Source organism: Antechinus flavipes, chromosome 1 (genome assembly GCF_016432865.1).
Source record: "Antechinus flavipes isolate AdamAnt ecotype Samford, QLD, Australia chromosome 1, AdamAnt_v2, whole genome shotgun sequence".
NCBI classification, from domain to species: domain Eukaryota; kingdom Metazoa; phylum Chordata; class Mammalia; order Dasyuromorphia; family Dasyuridae; genus Antechinus; species Antechinus flavipes.
The window spans coordinates 353462073-353487398 of record NC_067398.1 but is presented as its reverse complement, the minus strand read 5'-3'; the positions used below and the strand labels follow the sequence as shown (position 1 = coordinate 353487398).

General features: G+C 32.1%; 1 protein-coding gene across 1 annotated transcript in view; it reads right to left on the bottom strand.

Annotated features, from left to right (window-relative positions):
- The window catches only part of MBD2 (methyl-CpG binding domain protein 2), an 83358-nt gene that overhangs the window by 33047 nt on the left and 24985 nt on the right, over window positions 1–25326 (bottom strand). The window contains exons 2-3 of the mRNA XM_051969617.1: window positions 20440–20599; window positions 13707–13844 (exon numbers count right to left, since the gene is read on the bottom strand). Of these exons, the coding sequence (XP_051825577.1) occupies window positions 13707–13844; window positions 20440–20599 (298 nt within the window). The remainder of the gene's footprint in view (window positions 1–13706; window positions 13845–20439; window positions 20600–25326) is intronic.

The following is a 25326-nucleotide window of genomic DNA, read 5'->3' as shown; positions in this document are numbered from 1 at the left end:
ATGCAAGCAAACAATAACAAGAGAGAGTAAGAATGCTATGTTGTGTTCCACACTCTGTTCTGATGATTCTCTCTCTGGATGTAGAATGGCTCTCTTCACTGCTGAACAAGTAGAACTGGTTTGAAACATCTCATTGTTGAAGAAAGCCACGTCCATCAGAATTAATCGTCATAAAAGTCTTATTGTTGCCATGTATAATGATCTCCTGGTTCTGCTCCTTTCACTTAGTATCAGTTCATGTAGGTCTCTCCAAGCCTCTCTGAAATCATCCTGCTGGTCGTTTCTTACAAAACAATAGTATTCCATAGCATTCATATACCATAATTTATTCAGCCATTCTCCAATTAATAGGCATCCACTCAATTTCCAATTTCTTGTCACTACAAAGAGGGCAGCCACAAACATTTCTGCACATGTGGGTTCCTTCCCCTCCTTTAATATCTCTTTGGGATATAAACCCAGTAGAAACACTACTGGGTCAAAGGGTATGCACGGTTTGATAACTTTTGAGCATAGTTCAAAATTGCTCTCCAGAATGGCTGGATCTGTTCACAGTTCCACCAACAACGTTTTAGTGTCCCAGTTTTCCACATCCCATCCAACATTCATCATTATCTTTTCCTGTCATCTCAGCCTATCTGACAGGTGTCTCAGAATTGTCTTAATTTTCATTTCTCTGATCAAGTGTGATTTGGAGCACCTTTTCATGTGGCTACAAATAGTTTCAATTTCTTCGTCTGTTCCTATCCTTTGATCATTTATCAATTGGAGAATGGCTTGAACCATTATAAATTTGAGTCAATTCTCTATATATTTTAGAAATGAAGCCTTTATCAGATCCTTTGGATATAAAAATGTTCCCCCCAGTGTATTGCTTCATTTCTAATATTGTCTGCAATAGTTTTGTTTGTACAAAAACTTTTTTAACTTAATATAATCAAAATTATCTTTTTTATGATCAATTATGATCTCTAGTTCTTCTTTGGTCACAAATTCCTTCCTCCTCTACAAATCTGAGAGGTAAACTATCCTATGTTCTTTTAGTTTGTTTATAGTATCATTCTTTATGTCTAGATCATGAACGCATTTTGACCTTATCTTGGTATACTGTGTTAGGCGTGTGGGTCTATGCCTACTTTTTGCCATACTAGTTTCCAATTTTCTCATCAGTGTTTGTCAAACAGTGAATTCTTATCCCAAAAGGTGGGACCTTTGGGTTTGTCAAATACTAGATTTTTATAGTCATTGACTATTTTGTTCTGTGAACCTAAACTATTCCACTGATCAACTTCTCTATTTCTTAGCCAATACCAAATGGTTTTGATGACCGCTGCTTTATAATATACATCTTTAATTCTTGATTCTCACTTATTCCTCCTATCCACTCAGTAACCAAAGCTTGTTAATTCTACCTCTTTAACTTCCCTTCCATCCATCTCCTTCTCTCAGCTCATATCATAACAAACTAATTCAGAAATGATTCTAGAATCATTGAATTATTACGTAGAGGTGCAAACTATAGGCATGGAATTCTGTATAGAGTATAAGACTCATTCTTTTTTTTCCCCTTTTTAAAAATTCCTTATTATACATTATACAAATTCCAGAATTAAAAATTCTGGAAAATGAAAGAAGTTAGGATGGAAGTGACTAAAACTATCATTTTTTTTTTAAAGAAAAAAGCATGTTTTGCTATCTCAAAATGAATCTACTTGAGATTAACATCTTCAATAAACCAAAGTATTCATAAACTATAAAGAACTGTAAAATGTGAACTACTATTATCTAAACTCAGCCTATGGAAGAAAATAAATTTAAATAACAAGAAAAAATACTCTACAATGCTTCAAATTCAAGTTTATTATAGCTTATTATGAATTGTCTAAAACAATCAGCCTATAAAGACAGAAGAATTTCTTGCCTAAATGTCACATAGCACTGTTCCTGGCTTAACAATGCATATCACTGTTCCAGTATCAGAAAACTAAACTCCACTCCCTCCCCAACATAGTCACTCATCAGAGGCAAGAATGATCACAAAGAACTTGTATGGTCAGAAAGGGAGCTAAGGATAAATCAATGACAAAAGAACAGCAAGAACCATTCCAGACAAGGGAAGAGGGACAACAAAGGAAAACTAGATACCACTTACCATTTTAGTAATTGTATAGCAATTCTTAGATACAGATTGAACAAAACAGCTTCTCAGATCCAGCCCCACTCAAGATCCTATAGACGTCAGATAAAAGTTTTTTCCACACATGATTCTCCTGGAAGTCTATCATACTAACTTTCTCAAGATTCCATTGCTTTCCAATGATCTTGCAACAAAGAGAACCATCTATACCCAGAGAAAGAACTGTGAGAACTGAATGTGGATCACAACACAGCATTTTTACTCTTTTTATTGTTGTTTGCTTTCATTGTTTTCTTTCTCATTTTTTTTCTTTTTGATCTTTTTTTTTCTTTTTTAGCAAGTTAATTTTATAAATATGTATACATATATTGGGTTTACACATATTTTAACATGTTTAACAAATATTGGATTACCTGACATCTAGGGGAGGAGGGAGGGAGAAAGAGGGGAAAATTTGAAACACAAGGTTTTGCAAGGGTCAATGTTGAAAAATTATCCATGCATATGTTTTGAAAATAAAAAACTTTAATTAAAAAAAAAGATTATTATTGTTACTGTTACTACTACTACTACTACTACTACTACTACTACTACTACTACTACTACTACTATTACTATTACTATCATCACCAATGATCCTCTAATTCTCCCAAACTAACTTTCTTCTTATCCCTGAAGTACCTGAAATTAGTATTTAATTGGAGCGGGGTGGGGAGATTGTAAAAAAATAAAAATGATGTTTGGGTTTAAAAGATGAGAGATTACAAAGAAAATTGAAAGTTAAGAGGAGACAGATTACATAGACAGATAAAGAAAAAATAAGTAAAATCAACACTTAATTAACAAGATTAACCAGAGCAAAATAGAAGGGATTCTTCAGCTCATCTTTATCAAACTGAACCAGTTTTCAACAAAATAAATTCTTACATTAGTTACTCTTGTGCAGGGGAAAAAACAGGATTACAGAAGCCTGATGATAAACCATGTTACCTACCTCTGAACAAAGAGGTGATGAACTCACAGTTATCAAGTGAGATATATATTTTCCCAAGTGGTTAATGTAAGAATTTGTTTTGTTTGATCCTGTGTATTTGTTACAAGAGTTTTGTTTTTCTCTTTTTTCTTGATTAGGGTGGACAGGAAGAGGAGGAAGAAATTGGATAGGGATAGTATATTTTTAAAGAACAGAAAAAGGCCAGAGAAAATCACAAACAAATACAACTTTGAAAATTACATGTTGAATTTATCATATATTTTAAAAGAAAAGTAACTTTTACATAATAGATTCATAGTTCCATGTATTATCTGTTCAATGTTGTATATGGAAATGCTCATTTTAATTAATTTATAAAAAGAAAATAAAATGAGGAGAAAAGAGCTTTCACTAAGAGCATATAAGTAGTTTTTCATCTATTTCCAAATTTTTGCACTAATCTTAACAAGCTCCTAATTTTTTTCTTTATTCTGTAGTTGACAAACAACAAACAAAATGAGCTTTTTCATATATACTAGAAAAGAGAAAGAAGGGTTTATACATGAAACTGTGTATAACTTGCTTTTCACCCCAACCAAACAATAAATTCATTATATAACCTTCAAGATTGTCCTATTTTTCTACTTCCTTCTGGCCTTGCTTCTTTTCTCTTATATACTGCTTCTACTGGTGGGGGAGGATAGGGAGGTTGAGGGGAGAAGAAAAGAAAAGAAGGGAAGGAGGGAGGAAGAAAAGACCTTATAATAAGTATACAGTTAAAAGACCTTATAATAAGTATACAGTTAAGTAAAACAAATTCCCATATTGGCCATGACAAAAATGTATAGTTCACTCTGAATCTTGGATCCACTGACCTCTCTGTCTGAAGGTGCATAAATATCCTTCATCATTGATCCTCTGAAATCAGTCATTACAGATAGCAAAATTCTTAAGTCTTTCAAAAAAAATTTTTTTCTTTATTGTTGTTAATGTGTATTTTTTGTTTACTTCTCTCATTTTTTAATAAATGCTTCAAAACAAATATTTTTAAGGGCTCAATTTCTAGATCAGAACAAAATTATCTGAAGAACTTTATACTTTATATTTTTATTTTCATTCATCTGACTTCTGTTTTCAAGTATATTTACATGGATTTGTTAGATTGTGAATGAAGATGGGTTGAAAGTTAGATTTTGACCCATTTTTATAATGAAGGAAAAAGTTATCAATGGCATATTGATCCTCAATATTGCTTCTGTCACAGAGATTTCTGAATGTATTTACATAGACTACTAAATTATACAAAATAAGCATTCCTTGTGAATGACCTAAATATTTTTATCCCAGATACAATTAATTTTGAAAAGGGAAGTTGTATTTCAATAAATTGACAGATAACAGAGTGGACTAAAATGCATGAAGGTAGAAAGACAATAAAACTGTCTTCTGATTTTACAGTATCTTCAGTCTATTAATGAAAATGCTCAAAGTATCTAAGAAGCTACATCTTAGCAAATGAACATGATCTGTGACCCCAAGTTGCTGGCAATGTCCTCTTGTAAGAGGTTAACTAAAAGAAAGTAAAGCTAGGAGTAAATGTACAGGCTATCTCTGGCATTCTTCCCTAAATTTATAACAGTTAATTTCATAGTTTGGATGATCATTCTTTGGATTTTTTTTTTTAAACAAGACTCCTTTCACATTCATTTCATTCGAAAATCCAATGAATGTTCTAGACAGAACATTAGGCATTTCTCCTGCAAAAGTTTTTCAGACAGTTCATGCTATAGTTAGTTTCAAATTAAATCCACACTAAATTTTAAGAATTGTTTAAGACCTGAGCATGACAAAGGTATCAGCGTACATTGAAAGAATGAAGATGAAAGACAATGAAGAACAATTAGATTTGGTAAAGAAACTAAAGCAATTGCAGTAAGACTTTAGGAAAAAGGGAAAGGTCCAAAATAGCTCTTATGTAGAGCATGATAAGGAGCTATTGTAATTTTGAAAAGACACTTCTGTTTTTTGAGAGCCTAGTCTTTATGTGTCACATGTCTAATCAAAATTTTTTGTCATAACCCTTCCCCTCCTCATTGGCACCTCTCCCCCTTTTCCAAAAGGCTCTTAATCTGAGAACATGTACAAAAACATATTATTTTAGGTTAGAAATTTCCAGGTTCCTAGCTAATTAATGACTTTTCACCTGTGACTTTAGAGTTGGGATCTTCTACTACCTACCTTAACAGTACTTCTCTATCTTCTATACAAGTACCGAGCAACCCTGATCCAGAAATGTATAAGACTTTCAAACTTTCAAACTTCTCAGGCTTCTCAGGTTACCCCAAAGCATAAACCAAGACTCCGCCTTCTTGCCATGATCTAAAGACCGTCATGCTCATGAATCCCTGGTGATCTTTCTGGTGATCCATCCTTACTCTTTTCCCTCTGTGAAGGCACCATACCATTGTTCCTTCAGTGTGAGAAGCTCATTGGGCTACTCAAACACCCTCTTCCTTTTATTCCCACCTCCCAATCCTTTAGATTGAAATACACAATTATCTTTTAAAGCCTTCATTTAAATATGACAAATAAAAACATTCAATGTTTTTAGGAGAGACTGGGATCATGTAATTTTTATGTGGAGCCCTTTTAGTTCCTATCAGTTGGTACCAGTGTGCAGGGTATTTTTGAAGAGATATTTGACAAAGTGTTGTTTTTGACAAGCATGGGTAATATGTTCTTTCTCTCTCTCTATGTCCTTTCTTTCCATTCTCTCTCCCTCCCTGCTCCCTTTCCCTCTCCTTTTCTCTCCCCACCCTCTCTTTCTTCTCTCTCTCCCTTTTCTCCTATTGATATTCCTTTTTTCATAATAGTGTAGTACTAAAATAAAGGAAGTACAAATAGAGGTGAAGTACCCATATCTGCCTGGCAGTCTTTAGGGCATTATTTTAAAATTGTCTGATGCTTTGCGCAACTTCCCTCAGCCCTTCATAATTCCTTGAATCCCAAGAGAGGATCCCTTCAACATTAAATGACTTGCTGATTTGGTCACCTTAACAACTGCCCAATATGACAAACATAGTGATGTTAGGATTATAAATCAGATTGACTGTTGTCATGAACACCTTTAAATCCCAGTAACAATACTGATACGCATGAAAAAATGGCCATAGAGTGGGCCCCAGATAAACTTAGATAACATATATCTTGTTTGCACATAGTTATTTTCATGTCGTTTTGCTCTTTAGAATATAAACTCCTTGAGAAACTAGGGATTGTTTGGTTTTCAGATTTTTTTTTTTTTTTTACTGAATGGGGTGGTTGCTTTTTTTGTATCCCAAGTCCTTAGAACAGTGTCTGATACATAGTAGTTGCTTAATAAATGCTTTTTTCTCCCTTCCTCTTTGCAATAGCTATGCTGAGCCCCAGGGAGACAAAGACAGAGAATGTTGCTACACTGGCAAAAACACAGAACTTGAAATCTGACCTAAAATCTCAATTCTCCAGTCTGAGTGTATGCTGGAAATTTCACCTCTCTGGACCTCAGTTTCCTCTCCTGTTAATTACAGTTATTTAGCTGCATGGCCCTTATGTAACCAAGTCACCTATGCGCTAAGAATTATAATTTACAACTTGCAAATTTTTGGTACAAAGAGCTTTATATATATATATATACACATATAATAAATCTCATTTGACTTCTAACAACCCATTGTACAGATAATGAAACTGAGATTCAGAGATGAAGTTCTGTAGCATTTTTATACTCTCCAGTGTTTCCTGGCAGCTTGGATAGAGTGGATACAGTGCCAGGATGTATAGACATCAGAAAGACTTGTCCTTCCTGATTTCAAATCTAGCCTGAGAATCTGTAATCTGTACCAGCTACATGAACCTGAATAAGTCACTTAACCCCTTTTGCCTCAGTTTCCTCATCTACAAAATGAGCTAAAAAAATGGAAAACCATTACAGTATCTTTGCAAAACAACAACAACAATAACAACAACAAAACAAATAAGGTCACAAAGAGTGAAATGACTGAACAACAGTGCCTTAACAGAATGGTTGTGGAAATTAAATGTGATGATGTATGCAAGGCATATGTGTTTTGCAATATTACATCAATGTCAGCTATTATTGTTTTTGTTACTGCTTTCATATTTGCTTCCTCCCCTCCTCTGCTTTCTTAAAGAATTATTTCTGTAATATTGCTGAGATATGATCTATGTTTAAGTTTAGGGGAACTACTAGCTATATGGATAAATGTTAAGAGGTGACCCTAAATCAAACAGTGATATGGGACCCAACAGCTGAAGATACCACTAAGAATGATATCCCAATTTACCAAGCACATAAAACTACCCCCACTTACAATCTGGATCAATGACTTAGGTTTAAAAGATATATAAAGAAGATGGAAGAAAGAGCACTATACATAATAACTATAATAGATAAAATTTACACACTGCTTTAAGGTTTACATATATTATCCCATTCTTTCATTACAACCATTTTAAGAGAGATGTACTATGATTATCCCTGTTTTGCAGATGAAGAAAACAAGTATGAAAAAGGTTAAGTGATTATTCATGATTATCCAGCCAGTGTTGAGACAAGATATGAACTCATTCAAGGTCAAGTATCTCTCTTATCACTATGCCACCTAGTAAGGTAGCTGGGTTTATGATGCCTAGATGATAAAATATCAGAGAGACATCATTCTGCTAAATATATATATATATATATATATATATATACATACACACACATACACACACACACATATATAAACACGCTCTAGAGCCCAAATTGACATTTTTTCAACTTACCACCACTTCAACTCAAGCACGTCTAAAAATCAAATTCACCTTAGCAAACCACAAAGCCTCGATATAATCCCATTATTTCTGTTAATGATGCCACCATTCTCCCAGACACCAAAACAAACTGAGGCTGCTAATGAACTTTCTGGGGAGAGAAGGGAGGAGAACTTTTTTATATTATTCTGGGTGCAAGAAGATCCAAAAAGGACAACAACTACAAATAAAACAGGTAGTTGGAAGGCAAAAATCAACTTGTAATAGGATCATAGTTAAAGAGTTAAAAAGAGCCTTATATGGAATCATGTTCAACAACCTCTTTTTATAGATGTGTAAACTAGGGCCCCAAAATGTTCAGTGACTTTTTATCAACAGATAGAAAGTAGCAGAGCTGAATTTTGAGCTTAGGTTTGGTGAGTGCTACATTCTACTCTCTCAAGCATTCCGGTTGCCTTTTCTACCTATTTTATTTGTCTTCTTTTCCAAAGAGAAATAGAGGTAGGGATAGTTAAGACAATGATTCAAAAGAAAATTATTTGTATATTGATATAATAGTCAACAGTGTGATAGTGCAGCTAAAAAGTTAATATTATCCTACATGGATAATAGGCGGCACAAAATCTACAGGGAAAGAGTGACGGCATTCTTTCCTGATCAGACCACACCTAATTTATTGCATTTAATTAACAGTACCATATATTCAGAAAGGAAACTAACATGAGACAGAGGAAAAGCAGGATGGCATGTAAGATTTAAAGTGCCATATTATTGTTAGATATTGTTATTTTAGCAAAGGAACTAAGGAGTATACTATGTGGAAAAATCAGCTATTAGAAATCTAGAGAAGTCATAATGTAGCCATGGTAAATACTTTTAAATATGTAAAGTCTACAATGTGAAAAAAATATTCTTTTTTTTTTTTTAACAGCAAAGGGTGGAGCTAAGAATAAAAAATAGAAACTAAAACAAACAGAATTTGGCTCAATTTGGAGGGAAATTTCTTACTAATTACAGGTATCTAAATGTCTAATAGTCTCCAATGGTAGTGAATTCTCCCTTACTACATACTACAAAGTAAAAAGTGGATGACAACTATTAGTGTTATGAAGTAGATTCCAATACCAAGATAGCGCGCATTGGAAAGCCTCTGATACTCCTTTCAACTCTAAAATTCTATAACATCTACATAATCTCCAGTCTTGACCCTTCTTCTGAGTTCAAGGGCTACATCTCTTTTTATCCACCAAATATCATCTTTGACTATCTTGCCATAATTCCAAAATAAGCCTATTTAAAATCAAATTCACCTTAATGCAATACCAAAAGCCCCAATATACTATTTTTTCTGTCAATGATTCTATTCTCCAAGACACCAAGAAAGGGAATATTTTAATCTTCATTCTCCTTTAGTCTCACCATAAAAGGCAATCACTATATTCTGTTACTTCTTCATTAATAATATCTTTTCTATCCATCTCTGTCTTTCTGTTCCTATCATTATCACCCTAGTCTAAACTTTCATCATCTCCCTATGGCAAAAGTCTTTAAGCCAGGATACTAGGCAGTCCATCTTAATTCAATAGTCAAATTAATCTTCCTAAAACTCTGCTTTGTCCTCTTAAAATTTTTTTCAGTAGTTTCCCATTTCCTGTTGAATAAAATGCAATTTTTTTATATAACAAGTTATATTATCATGCAAAGATACAGAAAATCTGAATTCTAGGCCTTAGATTCTGCCACTTTCTCTAAATACTTGAGCAGGGCACTTAGTCTTTCTAAGCTTTGGATTTTTCATCTGTAAAACAGAGATAAAAGTTATTTTTTCTCAAGATTAGAAAATGTACCCGCTTTGCATGAGTGAGAGATGATGGGCATGGAATGTTGCAAAGACCTGGCTGATGTGCTGATTTTCTTTTTATTCTTTGTTACAAGAAATGGCACACCACATAGTGAAGTGGGGAAGGAAATGCTTGGAAATGAGGATCATGTAAAAACAAAGATGCTGATAAAGATTAAAATATAAAAAAGAATGATATTTGTTTCATCTATTTCACAGGATTGTTTTAATATACATACACATACAGATATTACATATGCTGTACATTATATTCACACACATAAATAATGTGAATGTGTTTTGAAAACTCTAAAGTTTAGTAATAATATTAATCCACAGACAAAACTATAAGATTTACACTTAATTCACTGGTAAAGTTTTATACTGCTCCTAATAAGGTCATTAAAATTAATTTTAAAAACATGTCTTCAAAGAGAATACAGAGATTTAATTTTCCTACATAACGAATATATTACTCTCTCTGATATTGGATGTTTAAACTAATCCATTACTTAAGAAATGGAAAAATGAAATAAAATCCTGTAAATAACTGGCAGGAGAAAGTGATTTTGAAGGGAATGTTTCTTGTGATAAAAGTTTAATACATAAATCTTGGAACAAAGATTCCTTAAAGATTTGCATTGCCCCAGGATGTTTATGCAGCCCATATAGTTTCTATTAAGAAACATTTTTAAAAGCTTGGTTTCTGAAAATAAACCAAAGTTTGACATCTTTTTATATAAGAGCAATACAAATATTAAAGAAAACAAAGGATTCTATGAGAGATTTAAAATATCTTTGTCCCAGTTCAAATTCTGTTTCAGCTACTTACTAGATGTGTGATCCTGGGCAATATGTTTAACTTGTTTGCCTTAGTTTCCTCATGTGTAAAATAATAATAAAGCCTAACATGTAGGGTTGTTGTGAAATCAAATGAGATAATAATCAAAAAGCATTTAGGTCAGATCCTGGCACATATCAATACAGAACTTTTACCTACTATTATTGTTGTTGTTTAATGCATAGTCTGGAAGAATTATTTTATTATCTGAATTAATTATTTCACAAATTAATAGCTTCAAAATTATTCGCTTCAAAATTATTCATGGAAAGAAAATTCCACTACTCTGGAAATCTAAATCTAAGTCTGTGCTTTAATATCAAAGTCCTTAAAAAGAACTATGTTTTCTGCTTTCCAACTCAGAGTGAAGAATCATGAATTAGTCTAAGTATTCAATTATTAAACTATGAGAATATAAAACAAAACAACATTTAATTCAATTGATAAATGAATTTTAAAAAATTTCGCCAAGTAAATTTAGCAATCATCTCATAACTCAATTCAATAAATTTGCAAAGTATCAAAATCAAATTAAGAGTTTTGAGGGGAGGCTATTTATATATGTCCTAGTACTATCTCAACAGTAAGAACTCACTCTGATTTATTTTCAAGTAAACTTAAAAAATCTGTTTCCTCTTGAGGGGAAAAAAAAATTTTTTTAAGGTTCCTTTCAATTCAAATGCTATGCTCCAATGATTCTTTACAAGTTGTTATTTGGTTTTTTATAATTAATTTTAACCAGTATAGTTGTTAGAGAACAGAAAAAAAAGACCTATTAAAACACTAGCAGAATAAATTTCCCTCTTCTTTCTATCTTTTCCAATGCCAGCCCAAAACAGAATCCTCTCTCTAATTTAATACTGACTAAAGAATTATCAAACAGTATCAACTTGGTTGAAGATAAAAAAGGGGAAAAATTGGTAATTGTCCTATGATAATTAAATTTTATTATCCTCTAGGGAAAATTTCTACCCAGAAAAGGATAAAGATAAAACTACATAATACGCCATACTTTAGAAGAAATATTTTCCTCCATAGTTCTAATACTTCCTACCTACAATAGGAAAAAAGGAAGACCAAAAAAACAAATTGATTACAGAATTTAGTGGAGGGTATGGGAGATTGTTGTTTTAGTGGGGGAGGGGTAGAAATTCAAGCTAAAGTCATCTTCCGAAATTTAAGATTATTCTTTTAATTTTTCACTTCAGCATATTAATATCTTCAAAGTCATTTTAATATGAATAGAATACAAAATTTATGGTTAAAAAATAAGATAACATATATAAAGCACTTTGGAAACCTTAAAGCACTATGTAACTACTATATGTAATAATTATTAAAAATACAATTATCAGTAAATTTATCTTTCAAATGATTGAAACACTACTCATTCTGGTCTATGATCAAGACACTAGAGTTTACTGGATATTTTTTTATCAGGAAAAGAAGAAGATGGTGTCTGTAAAACATTATCTATTCTACATAGAAAACTAAAATCTACAATCAAAAAGTTATTATTTAAAGACATCATTCCACCTTCTTTATCTTTTGGACCCACTCACCCTCCCTTAAAAGTAAAGTCTTATCCAATCATGTACTAAAAATCATCACTAAATGAAAATCTTTAGGATAGGAGAGAATTTTTAAACACCAAAAAGCCAAAGGAAAAGATGTTCAAGACTTTAGACAGTATCTGAAAAAAGAAAATAATCAGAAGACTTTTACCCAAGGAAACAAAGTTCTGAATGGCAGAATTCCTTCACTGTTGTAATGAATGTACTAGATCCAACCACCAGCAGTTTGATGACTATCACTATAGCAGTGATCAAACAGAAGTTCAAAGCCTGGTACCAAAAAAATGAATGGCTCAAAGAAAAACCTAAGTGGTGACAAGAACCTAAAGGCACATGCAGGTATGCATCTTTTAGATTGGATGTGATACACTTACATGGCCCCTGTTGATTCTCTTGGGGACCAACAGTAAAGCAAGTTTAGACCTTCAATTCTTGAGACATCTATAGCAAGATGCTGATCCAATGTGGCTCCAAATATCTTCTGTTTTCCTGGCTCACCTGAAGAGGAAAAAACACTACAGAGGATGTGGGAACTGAATTTCTTTACGAACAGCCTCTTCTAGAGCAACTGTCTGAAAGTTTGGCCAAATCCTTATGAAGTTTGAAGATGAAAACTTTAAGGGACTAATGAAAAATAAAATTAAATGAAAGGGTAGAGTGAGACAACTGAATTTGAAAGGGAATGAAAGAGCAAAAGTCAAAGTTGTAAGTAAATCAGTACTTTTTGTTCCTTAACTAGGAAGAAGCAGGAAAAAAGAGAACATCATTATTTATCGTTGTCTTTATCCACAACAACTACTAAAAACTAATGAAGAACTAAACTTTTCAAACACCAACAGGAATAAAAGATCTCTCTAACCTATGAAAATTTTTATAAGTCTGTCCTCTAGCTATGTGACATTATTATGTAACAGATAGGCCTTTCTGATAATAACTGCATACTTTAATTTCTAAGAATAGATTCTGTTAGTGAACAGTTGGATATAAAGATGAAAGGGAGTTTAAATTTTATAAAAATGGAGAATATATACAGAAATATAATATACTGTTTTGATAAAAAAATCATTTAATATAATTAAAGGGGATTTAATGAAATAAAGAATCAAAAGCAAGTCAGTTTTGAATTGATAATAAAGTCCATTATTAAAAATAAATAAATTTTACATTTCACCCCCTTATGAAACACTATCCTTAGAAACTTTTAAAAATTCTATTTCTAATGGGGAAGGGTTAAAGGGTACAATACTAAAGTTGAAATTCATTACTGTCAAACCATTATAGGTTACATCTAAATGGTTATCCTAAAATATGAAGAAATTATGTATTAATAGTATATATAACCAAATTCCACAAAATATCTTTAAAATTCACTTGATATTTTTGTTTTCTTTTTTGTGTGTAGTTCTCTAATATAAGGCTTACTTTGCAAAGTTAATGAAAATTAATATTAATTTACTTGAATTTCTTCCCATCATAATACTGAATACTGAATTGTAAGGCTGGAAAACTGAAGATACTCTTACCTGACGTGGTTGTTCATTCATTCGTTGAGGATCTGATTTTACTTTATTACTAGGATGGTTCGTGACTTTAGTTACAGGTTGTTTGAAAATAGATGCTGTCTGTCTAATTGGCAATGTCGTATTCAAGTCTGGTTTACCCTGTAAATGCAAATAGAATTCTTTAATGACAAAAACAACACACATGAAGACAATTGAACTAATTTATTTTTATTGGCTTATGAAAATACTGAAAAGAATACTAATCTTGAAGTTAAAAGAACTGGATACCAGATTTCACCATTAACTAATTGTGCGACCTTAAAGAATTTAACTTCTTGAAGCCTTTGTTTTTTCCAGTTGATAAAATGAGGAGACTGAACTCTGACATTCCTTCCAAGTCTAAATATTATTATGAAATATATATTCTAATGAAAATTGTTTCAAACTTTTATGTCAATCTTCTTGGCACTTCAAATACATTGAAACAAATTTACTCATACAGGGTGTCTCAAAACTTAACTAAGACTTCAAGGACATCTTATATTCTTTCTTATAACACGATGAAAAGGCTTTTGACATTTATGTAAAAGAGAGGCAGCATGGCAATTGCACTTTGAGAAGGAATATTTGGGTTCAAATCCACTTCTGACATTACTTATATAACCATAGGCAAGTCACTTCTCCTGGAGCATATTTCCTCATCTGTCAAATGAGGGGGAAGGGTAGGCATTATTAGATGGCCTCTAAAGGCCCTTTTAGCCTATAATTCTAAATAATTTTAAGTACTTTAAATCAAATAATTTGAGACAGTGGAACAGAAATATTAAGAATAAACCTTTCAGAATATAATCTAGCTTCAAAATTTCAAATCATTTATATACCTTACTAAAAGGAAAATAAAAGTCTAAACTATATTTCAGCTTAAATCTTTGACTGTGAGTGAAACAGGAAACTGAGGATTTCTCAGAATAATAAGACTGAGCACCAAGGATTTAATCATCAGGCTCAGGGAAGAAGAACAAAGACTTTCCCAGAGAAAATATTTAAGAGATAACTGCTTAGAGAATAATCTGACTATTTAATGCCCTGAAGATATTAGAGTCACACCTTTACTCATTGGAGTTCACACATTTGGGAAATTTCAGGGTTTAATATGAGATATCCGAATTCACACCTCCCTTGAAGTTCTTAGGGCCAGAGAGCACGCTGGGAGATATCCCACAATCCCACTCTCTCATATATAAGAAACAGACAGAGGCTCTTGGAGAGGAGAGTTCAGCTGAATTAGATTGAGAGGGGAGCATCAAGTGAGTTCAGCCAGAAGCCCTCTATCCGAAGAGAGTTACTTTGGATCATTGACTGGGATTGGAGAGGATTACTCTGGGAGAGCCAGAAGCCCTCTCTAGGAGGCAAGAAAAATTCATTACCACTTTTATCTTAGTGCGAGCTGGAGGGCAGAGCCAGAAGCAAAGGACAAAGCTGCAAGAGCTCTTAGAACCAAGGAGAGAGAGGCCTCTAAGAAAAACTAACCGGGCTATATTGAAGGACACAATAAAAGATTTGAACTTTCAGCACCTGGCTGCTTTTGGGTGATTATTACTTTCAACTGAAACTAAGGCTGCCTCCAGAAAACCTCCCCAAGAAACCTGCCTTCTCCCAGAGAAAACCTTTATATTATTTTAAAAGAAGAAAATCACCACAAAGATTAGATATTAGAGAAGTCTAATATCTCTATTTGTGATTGAGAAAAGCCTGAGAAAAAACCAAGTTGTTTTAGAAATCTGTAACTCCTCTGACTTAATTGATTATTAACCTTATAAGCAGAATAGATTCTTTTGAAACAGCTTTTGATTAACAAAGACCTTAGTGCCACAGAAGCCCACTTATATCCAGAGACAAATAAAGGAATAAAGGTAGAGTTTGCTAATGATTTTAGAAGGATTAACAGGAGAAGGGTGGGCAAATAATTTCTGTAACTTTTTTTTTTCTGATCATTTAAATTATCTCTTAGCCTTTGTGAAATCGGCCCTCCTCTAAGACTCCAGGTGAGTGAACTGTCCATTTGTTGAGAGATTCTAATAAAGTTTCTGTTGTTCGCCTTGAGATATCTCTGAATATTTTGAATTAGGGGTTGTTATCCCACACAACTAGAAGCCAAAGTTACCAAAAATATCCATATATTACATATATATACACACATATTATATATATATATATGCATAATATATATGTATATTTTTTTTTCCCAGCCAGAGTTTATATTTGTAGTGCAAATGAAAGGTTTTTCCTTCCCTGTAAGAGGTATATTTTGCCCAATAGAGACAGGATGGAAGTGACATAGCCTGGGGGGGAAAAGGTGTTTTGGATTTGTTTGTTTTTTATGCCATTAAACAGATTATTCTCTTCCTAGTTGAAAATGCCTTTTCCTCCAACACTTATGCATGGAACCAAATTTATTGCTTTCAGAAAACTGGCAGCAACATCCAAGTTCATACATGCCTATTTTCAAAACAATTTATATAACTAAAATATATTTTGCCTAAGTATTCTGAAAAAGTTATCTGATATGAAAAAATGATTTGATTTCTGTGAACACTAACTTCAGCGAACAAATCTACAAAGCTGGTGATCAATTCAAGGAAAACTATATCTCTTCATTAATCCTTCTTTCAGTAAGGTAAAGAAATCATGGGAAAACCTGCAAGCAAGGTATGCAGTAACAAAAAAAATCAAATCATGTTTAGTGTTCCTGTGCAACTTAACTCATTTGGATTTTTTTTTTTTTTTTTTTTAGCAAAGATACTAAAGTGGTTTGACAACTCTTTCTTTGCCTCATTTTATGTATGAGGAAAGATGAGGCAAACAGTTAAGTGACTTGCCTCAGATCTCATAGCTAGCAAACATCTCAAATCAGATTTGAACTCAGGAAGATGTCAGCCTGACTCTCAGCACTCTATCCATGCATAAATTATTTAATATGTCTTTAAAAAAAAAAAAAAACATTTTTCTCACAATGTGTGATAAAAAGAGAAAAATTTCACAAGATGACAGTTTTTTTTAAAAGTCTTTCTTACATACTTAAGGCAAACATCTATAACTACCTACTGTGTATGCAAGGCATTTTGTCAGGCTTTTGAAGATGCAAAGACAAAAATAAATAAATAAAACAGTGTCCTTAAGGAGTTTACATTATATACGAGAAAGAAACCATATGCACACAAATAAAAGTAATTACTGGAGCTATAAGGGTAGGGAGAAGGGAGTGGAACAACAAAAAGGCCTCACAAAGGAGGCTGCATCTATCATGAGGAGTTAATTCTGGACACAGCCAACCACTTGTGCAAAAGAATCAAGAAGGGGGAGGAAACTCTGTTATATGTGGGGAACAATCAGGAGCCAGCAGAAGATGGGAATGAGGAATGTATGAAGGATGATACTAATAAAGACAAATGGAAGTGAGACTGTGGAAAGTCTTTAAAGCCAGAGTTAAGACTTGTGTATTTTATCCGAAGCATGAAAGAGACACTGAAAATGCCCAAATGAGGCATGATATGTACAATTTGGGTTCAATTTAGCTTCAACAGTTTACTAGCTGAATGACCCTGAGGGCAAGTCATTTAAGCACTATCTTCTTCAAATGGGAATAACCATCTTTTAAAGGTTAGTGATGATTAAGTGGGATAATATTTATAAAGCATTTTACAAATCTTAAAACACTCTTAAAATGTTAGTTATTATTAAATTAGGTGAAGAAACAGAAGGCCAGAAAGAATTACAGACAAGATGGCTTGGATGTTACACAATTAATCAATTACATATTTATTTTAAAACAATAAATTGTACATACTAGATAACCAACAGTTTCATATCCAATTATTTTTTACGTATAATAAAATATCGATCTAACTTGTGTTTAAGTTAATAAACATGTGTAAATATGTTTTACATATATATTTGTATATAATATACACATAATTTTTCAGTAGTGAATTGATTTTCCAAATACGTGCAAAGATAGTTTTCTTTTTTTCTGTTTCTGAAATAGTATTTTATTTTTCCAAATATATGCAAAGATAGTTTTCAACATTAACCTATGCAAAATTTTGTTCCAAATTTTTCTCCTCTCTCTTTCCCTCCTCCCCGCCAAGACAGCAAACAATCAAATATAGGTTAAACATATATACCCATATATTTTTACATATGATATATACATATACCTACATATGTTTACTTGAAGCTGTGTGAGTGAAAAGGGAAAAGATTTCACAAGTTTAGTAGAAGTAGTTTGACAAACTTTGACAACTAATGGAATATAGAAATGGAGAAAGAAGGAAGAGTCAAACAAGACTAACAAACAAGATTGTGAACCTAAGTGACTGGGAAAAAGTACATATTTAGATTTGAAAGTCATCGATAAGTGAATCCACAGATGTTAGTTAAGATTGCCAATTGAAAGAAGAAAAAAAAGAAGAAGAAGTAAATCCAGGACAGAGGCTTGGGGAATAACCACACTTAGAAGGAAAAAGATAACAGAAGTAAAGGAGACTGAATATGAAGTGTAAGACAAATAAACAGAGTCAAGGCCAGTATAAAATCACAAAAGTCAAGCGAGCAAAAAAAATATAAGAAGGGACTTTTCTACAGTGTCAAAAGCTGTAAAAAATCAAGAATAAGTACTGAGAAAGGATCATTGTATTTAATACTATTAAGAGTTCATTGCTAATCTTGCAAGAAACAGTTTTGATCAAGTGGTGTTAGAGTTGTTAAGTCATTGAAAAAAATGAGTAGGACAAGTGTAGACAACCATTTCCAGGAGGTTATTTGTAAAAAGAACAGAACAGCAAAGTGAAAGATGTTTAAGGTTGATAATTCTTGGACATATTATTAGGCAATGGATCTGGAGAGACTGAAGAGAAAAAGAAAGCAATGACCAAGATGGTAAGCTACTGAAGGAAATGATAAGAAAGTTATCAAAAGCACAAGTGAAAAGTTTACTTTTACACTCTATATTTATAGTTGGCGAAGGAATCCTCTTCTAAAAAGGAGGGGGAAAGAAATGGTATAAGAGGTATAAGAAGAGAGATTTAAAATAGCCAGTACAGAGAATGTGATGAAGAGTTAATCAGGGAAGTAAAAAAAGAAAGGAAAAATCAAGTAAATTCAGTTAGGAAAAGTTATCAATGACATCATAATCCTCCTGTATACTTTCAAGTTTTCTGTTCAAATTAATTATGTGTTTGCCTTAGGTAAACTGGTGTCTCATGACTGAAACTAAGGTTTGTCTGGATTCCACAGTAATGGACTATATATTGAAGTGGTTTACAAAAATTAAAGCTAATGGAAAAATATTGATGCAAGACTTTCATAATCTGGCATCATCCTACCTCTCCAGCTTTAGTTTATACTGTTCTCTTGCTAGGCAATATCCTAAATTCTACAAGATGGATGACTTTTCTTGTTCTGCTATGATTTTCCAACTCCATCCTTTTGTTCATATTGTCCCATCTAACTATGTTCATTGTCCTCTTTCTTTTACTTTCAATCTAATGAATTCTTACCAAGTATTTAAAGTTCAACTCAAATCAGAAAACCTTCTCTCTACATCCTTTGAATTGGAAATAATCTCAACTCTGACCTCACATAGCATTCTTCCTCACACAATTTTAATGTATTATCCTTTTTCTGCATATGCTTATGCTCTGCTATTAGACTAAAAATTGGATAAGGGACTAGACCCTAAATGAAATTTTGTTATTTTCCCCAGCAAATGAAATTCTATACACAGCAGAATCTTAGTAAATATTTCTGATACTTGAACATTGGATTTGTACATAAGTCAAGGTTGCCTGTGTTCTTAACTCACACAAGATGTTGTTTAAAACAAAGCTTCTTAAACTGTGGATTGCAACCCCACATGACATCGCACAACTGAGTGAGGGTCAAGAAAAATTTGGCAACAGTAAAAGTATGCCCTCCAAGCTTTAATTCTTATTTAAAAATAAACAAGTACATCCATCTCATTAGTATACAGATTGGCTTTCATCTTTAATAAATGATAAAATTATATGTACACCAAGGAAAAATTTCTTTATGATTATTAAATAGGAAATGTTTGATTTGTATTTCTTTTTTATATGCCTACATATCTATGGCTGTAAAAATTTCTCAGACAAAAAGGGAGTTTAAGAAGCTAATTAGTTATGTAGCTAATTACATAAAGTCTACAATATATTTTAATGAAGACAGGGAAAAGGATCTGGAAAAAGCTAGAAAGTCACAATCTCTTTGGAACTCAATTCCTCACCTGTAAAAGGAGAGAATTGGAGTAAATTATCTTTAAAGTCACTTCCAACTCTAAATCTATGATCTGATTATCTAATTCAGAAAACAAAAATAAATACAATAGTGAACATGAATAAAGAAACCTCTTCTAAGTAACAGCCCAAGCAGGTTCCCCATTCTACCCTCCTCCTGTCATTCACCTTTTAAAAAATGGTATATTTTACTTTTTCTGAGGGAAATTGAATTGTTTAAATGATTTACAAATGATTTGCACTATATAGATATATAATATCAAATATAAGACAATAAGCTGTTTACATTTGACATGCTATATATCTTTGCAGCAGGAAAAAAAATCAGTGGGAATGACAATTAAAAGGTAATGACAATCTAAAAATTTAACAAAAAAAATATGATGGGTAAATATATTGTAAAATGTTCTAGAGAATTTTGTCATAAAGAATAAACAAACCTTATTTTGATTGAGTGGATCATTCCGTAGTCTCTGTTTATTTTTCTGTAATTTACTAGGCATCATCTTTCCAGTTCTGAAGTCAAAACTGCTAAGGTCAACAGTATTTCCCAGGTACCTTGCCAACTGAGGCTTGCTTCTGAACTTCTTACCACTCGGACTAGAAAATTAAAAAAAAAAAAAGTTCATCATTTTTTATTTTACAAGAAATTGTAATCTTTATCCTCAGACTTCAGAAATATAGAACCATCATCCTGCTGCTTTTTCTATTTAGCCCCAAAATTAAGGATAATAATAATATCCCTTCTCGGTAGAGAACAAGAGTTCTTAAACTTAATCTACAAAATTATTAAATCTATAAAATAATTTCATATAAAACTTAATTATACCACAATATAAAAGCACTGGGCATGAATACAAAAGGGAAAAATGAAGTCACCTCACTTACTTACTGTTCTACTACTACTGATTACTACCTACCTCAGAAGAATCATCCATTACATCAAACTATAGTGCCAATACAAGGTAGATACAATATCACGAATGTGCTTCTTGACTGTCTTGCCAAGTGATTTCTATAATCATTTTTAAAGAGTTCTGAATCACACTCTTCAAAGTTGTTCAATTCCAAAGGACTTAACCAATAAGTATTTTTTTTTTTCCTTAAGGACGAAACAGGTATAATATTCTACTTCTCAGACTACAGAACTGATATAAACATTTTAGAAAGCAATGTGGCAACATGCAATTAAGAATCACAAAACTAAGCATATCTTTTGATCCAATGCATTGCAAAGTCTCTATACCAATATATTCATAAGAAACTATTTGTACAAAAAAATTCACATTTTCTCTGTTTGTAATAGAAAAAATATGAAAACTATGTGTCCAATAATTAAAGAATGACTATAGTATAATATATCAATACAATTGATGTCAATAAAAATGAACATAAAATAAGTTTATTTTAATTGATAAAATTATTTTATTTTAAAGACTATTACCATTATAAACTTCATCAAATTTATATAATATAGTAATTCCCCAATTCATAAATGGTCAAAGGATATAAACAGGCAAGTTTCCAATGAAGAAATCAAAACAATTTATAATCATATGAAAAAAAATGCTGCCATTTATTAGAGAAATGCAAATTAAAACACCTGGAGATATCATTTTATATCTACTAGATTAGCTAAAATGATTGAAGGAGAAAGCAACAGATATTGGATGTGGAAAAGTTGGAACACATTTATTGTTGGTGGAATTGTGAACTGATCCAGCTATTATGGAGAGCAATGTGGAATTATGCTCAAAGAGTTATTAAACTATTTATTCCCTTTGATCCTGGAATAAGACTAGGTCTATTTCAAAGACAATGAGAGGAAAAAGAAAATAAACCTATTTCTTCAAAATATTTATACCAACTCTCTTTGTGGTGGCAGAGAACTAAGAATTGAAGGGATGCCCATCAATTGAGGAATGGCTGCACAACCTGTGGTATATGATTATGAAGGAAAACTATTGTACTATAAGAAATGGTGAACTCAATGATTTTAGAAAAACATGAAAAGACTTACATGAAATAATGAAGAAGAAAATGAACTGAACTAAGAGAAGATGTTGCCTGAATCCAGAAAAAGAACTGATGAACAGAAATATGTACATAAATATATGCATGTATAGATAGTGTATATGTGTTTATATGTGTGTGTATTTATTTATATAGCTATATGTGTCTAATGAAGTCTCTCTAGAGTGGGGTTAGAGGGAAGGAAGAAAAAAGAAGAAATCTACATGATACTTTTGTTGTATATTTGAAAGGAATAGCAAATTATATATAAAAGATGTGCCATTTCATATAATCATATTTTATTATACTGTTATAGAAATGCTTGTTTTATTCCATAAATATATATTAATATGGTAAAAAGAAATATAAATTATATGTCAAAAGAGGGAAAGACATATGAGATGACATGAAGTATTAGGCAGAGAACCACAACTGCATATACTCTCATGACAAATTTGTTTTTTTTAAAGAAAAAGGAAAGAAAATGGAATTTTTCTAAAGGGTGGTAGAATTTCAGCCAAGTTTGTTAAGATGTACTTTTTGTACTTTTTTTCCATAATTCATATAGTTTTCTCTTCTTAAAAGTCCAGGAACTTCTCCAAACTGAATGCTATGTAATCATAATGATCAAGAAGCTTGATCCTAGAGTAATGAAAAAAAAAAAAAATGTATTTTCTCTATCTTTGCAGAGGTGGAAGACTATTGATATGAACACTGAATATACTCTTTTAAATTTTATTCCTGATTTACATTTTTCTTTAATCTTTGTTACAAAGGATGTCTTATTTGGTTGGAGATTGGGTAGGAGATATATATTAGAAAATAAAGATAATGTTAAAAAAGCAATATATTTTTTAAAAATAGTTAGTTTTGTAGATAAGAGTATTTTATCAGTAGACAAGTGCTATTTGAATGGTAGATCAATAATTTCAGGCTCAAATTTTGAGTTTTACCAGTTTTGTACTTACATAGTGCTCATCTATTTCCACAACAACCTAAATCGATTTCCCTGCAGATGTGTGTGTATACATACATTAATCCAAATATATATTTCTCTGAACAGAGAAACAAAATTAAAATCTTTGGGGATACTTTAAAAAATGCAGATATAATCACAGAACTGCCATCTCTAGTCTTTTAGAAACCATGGGAAAGAAGGATAGTGATACCCTCAATCAAAATAAACAAGTTAGGAAAAGGTAGAAATTTGGAAGAAAATGAATTCTATTTTGGACATGTTGAGTTTAATTTAGTCTATGGCATATCAAATTGAAAATTTTCAAGTTATTTAATAAAGAGGGTTGAGAGCTCAGAAGAGAAATTAAGACTGGACATAAAGATTTACAGCCATCTGTTATAGAAATATCACTAACTCCATTAAAATAATTTCATAATCATCCTTTATTTACTTATCTGTTTAAAAAATCATGTAGTCCCAGATGAATGTAAACACAAAATTTATCCCACTTTTTAAAATTTGAATATCCAGTGTGTAGGATATTAGGTACTTAATAAATGCCCAGTGATTGGGGATACCAAGAACAGTTCAATTTAATATATGTTTTTAAAAATCTGCACATATGTTTAAAAGATGAGGGGGGAAAGGATGAATACGGGTTCTTTTCAACAAGAGCTGTTAAAAAAAAAAATTAGAATAGCTATTTTAGAAGGCAGTAAAATAAAAAGAGTACTGGATGTGAAGTGATCCTAAGAATTTAAGTCTAAAAATGGAAAAGACCTCAGATGTTCTCTCTTCCAACCCACTCTTTTTACATATGAGGAAAATGATGCCCAGAGAAATTAAATGACTTGCTCACTATTACACAGGTAGTATCAGAGGAAGGATTTAAATTCAGATCATCTGGAAGCATACATACATTGAAAAGACTGCTGACAACAAAAGATGTGTGTAACATTGAGCAAGGCAGTTAGGTGGCTCAGCTGATAAAGAGTACTAGATTTAGAATCAGGAAAACCTAAGGAATGTACTAACTGTGTGACCGCTGGCTAGTTATTTAGCTTCCATTTGCCTTAATCTTCTGCAGAAAAAAATGGCAAAGCAATCTTGTATCATCTAGGCAGCCAGGTGGCTTCAATGGGTGGATTGTTGAGCCTGGAGGTGGAAAACTCACTTTGGGTTCAAATTCGGCCTCAAATACTTACTAGCTGTTTGACGCTCAGCAAGTCACTTAATCCTGTTTGCCTCAGTTTTCTCATCTTTAAAATGAACTGAAGGAAAAAAATGACAAACCATCCCAGCATCTTGTCCAAGAGAATCACACATGAAATCACGAAGAGTCAGAAATGACTGAATTAACAACTGCATTGAGCAAGTCATCTAACTCTTTTGGGTCTCAATTTCCTTACCCACAAATGAAAAAACTGAACTAAATGACTTTTAAAGTTCCTTCCAAATCTAATTTTCTATATTATAGAAAGCTATGTATAAAGTACAGAAGTACCCATTACTAATGTGTATATAAGCAAAATCTAACACTCATTCTCTTGGTATGTATGTTTTATATGTGTGTGTGTTGTTATATGTGTACATATATGTAAACACAAAAACATGTATCTCTATAAAATTAAAAATGATATTATTGATTGAATAGTATTTTAAATTAGATAATTTTTATGGCTCCTTCCAACTCTAAAATTCTAATATTATGTAAATGTAATTTTTTTTTTTTTTTAGTTTTTTACTTTGTCAGTAACATAACATTAAAATCCTTCAGAAGATGATGGCATTACAAAGACAAAATGAATTCTGCAAGAGGGATTTCTACCCTCTCCTCCTCACTTTTAGTCTGATTTTATAGGTACACCAGTAAGTAAATGAAATGCAGAAAGCTATAATCTAGTTCCCAATAGAATCATACTTGATATTTAAGGAACAGGCTGTTAACATTGGAAAATTACATCTCATGGATACAAAGAACCTTAGTTTAGGACATACTAAGCAAAAGGCATGAAGTAAATGTTAACCTATCCACTGAATCTACTATAACTTCAACAGTGAAAGAAAAAAAGATAAATTGCCAAGTCCAAATCAAGGACAGCCCTTGAGAGCTTTACTTTCTGTATAAACTCATGAGCACCTGTGAAAAGAAGTACTTCTCAAAAGCTTAAAAAAAGTCTGAAAGAACAGGTCCTTTTCACTATGACAATAGTTTATTAACCATAGGATAAATCAAGATATCTTCCCACTTTTATTTCTCAGTCACTAATCATGACATCTGATCTTTGTATAAATATTAAACTTACACACACACACACACACACACACACACACACACCACTTAATCAAATTATGG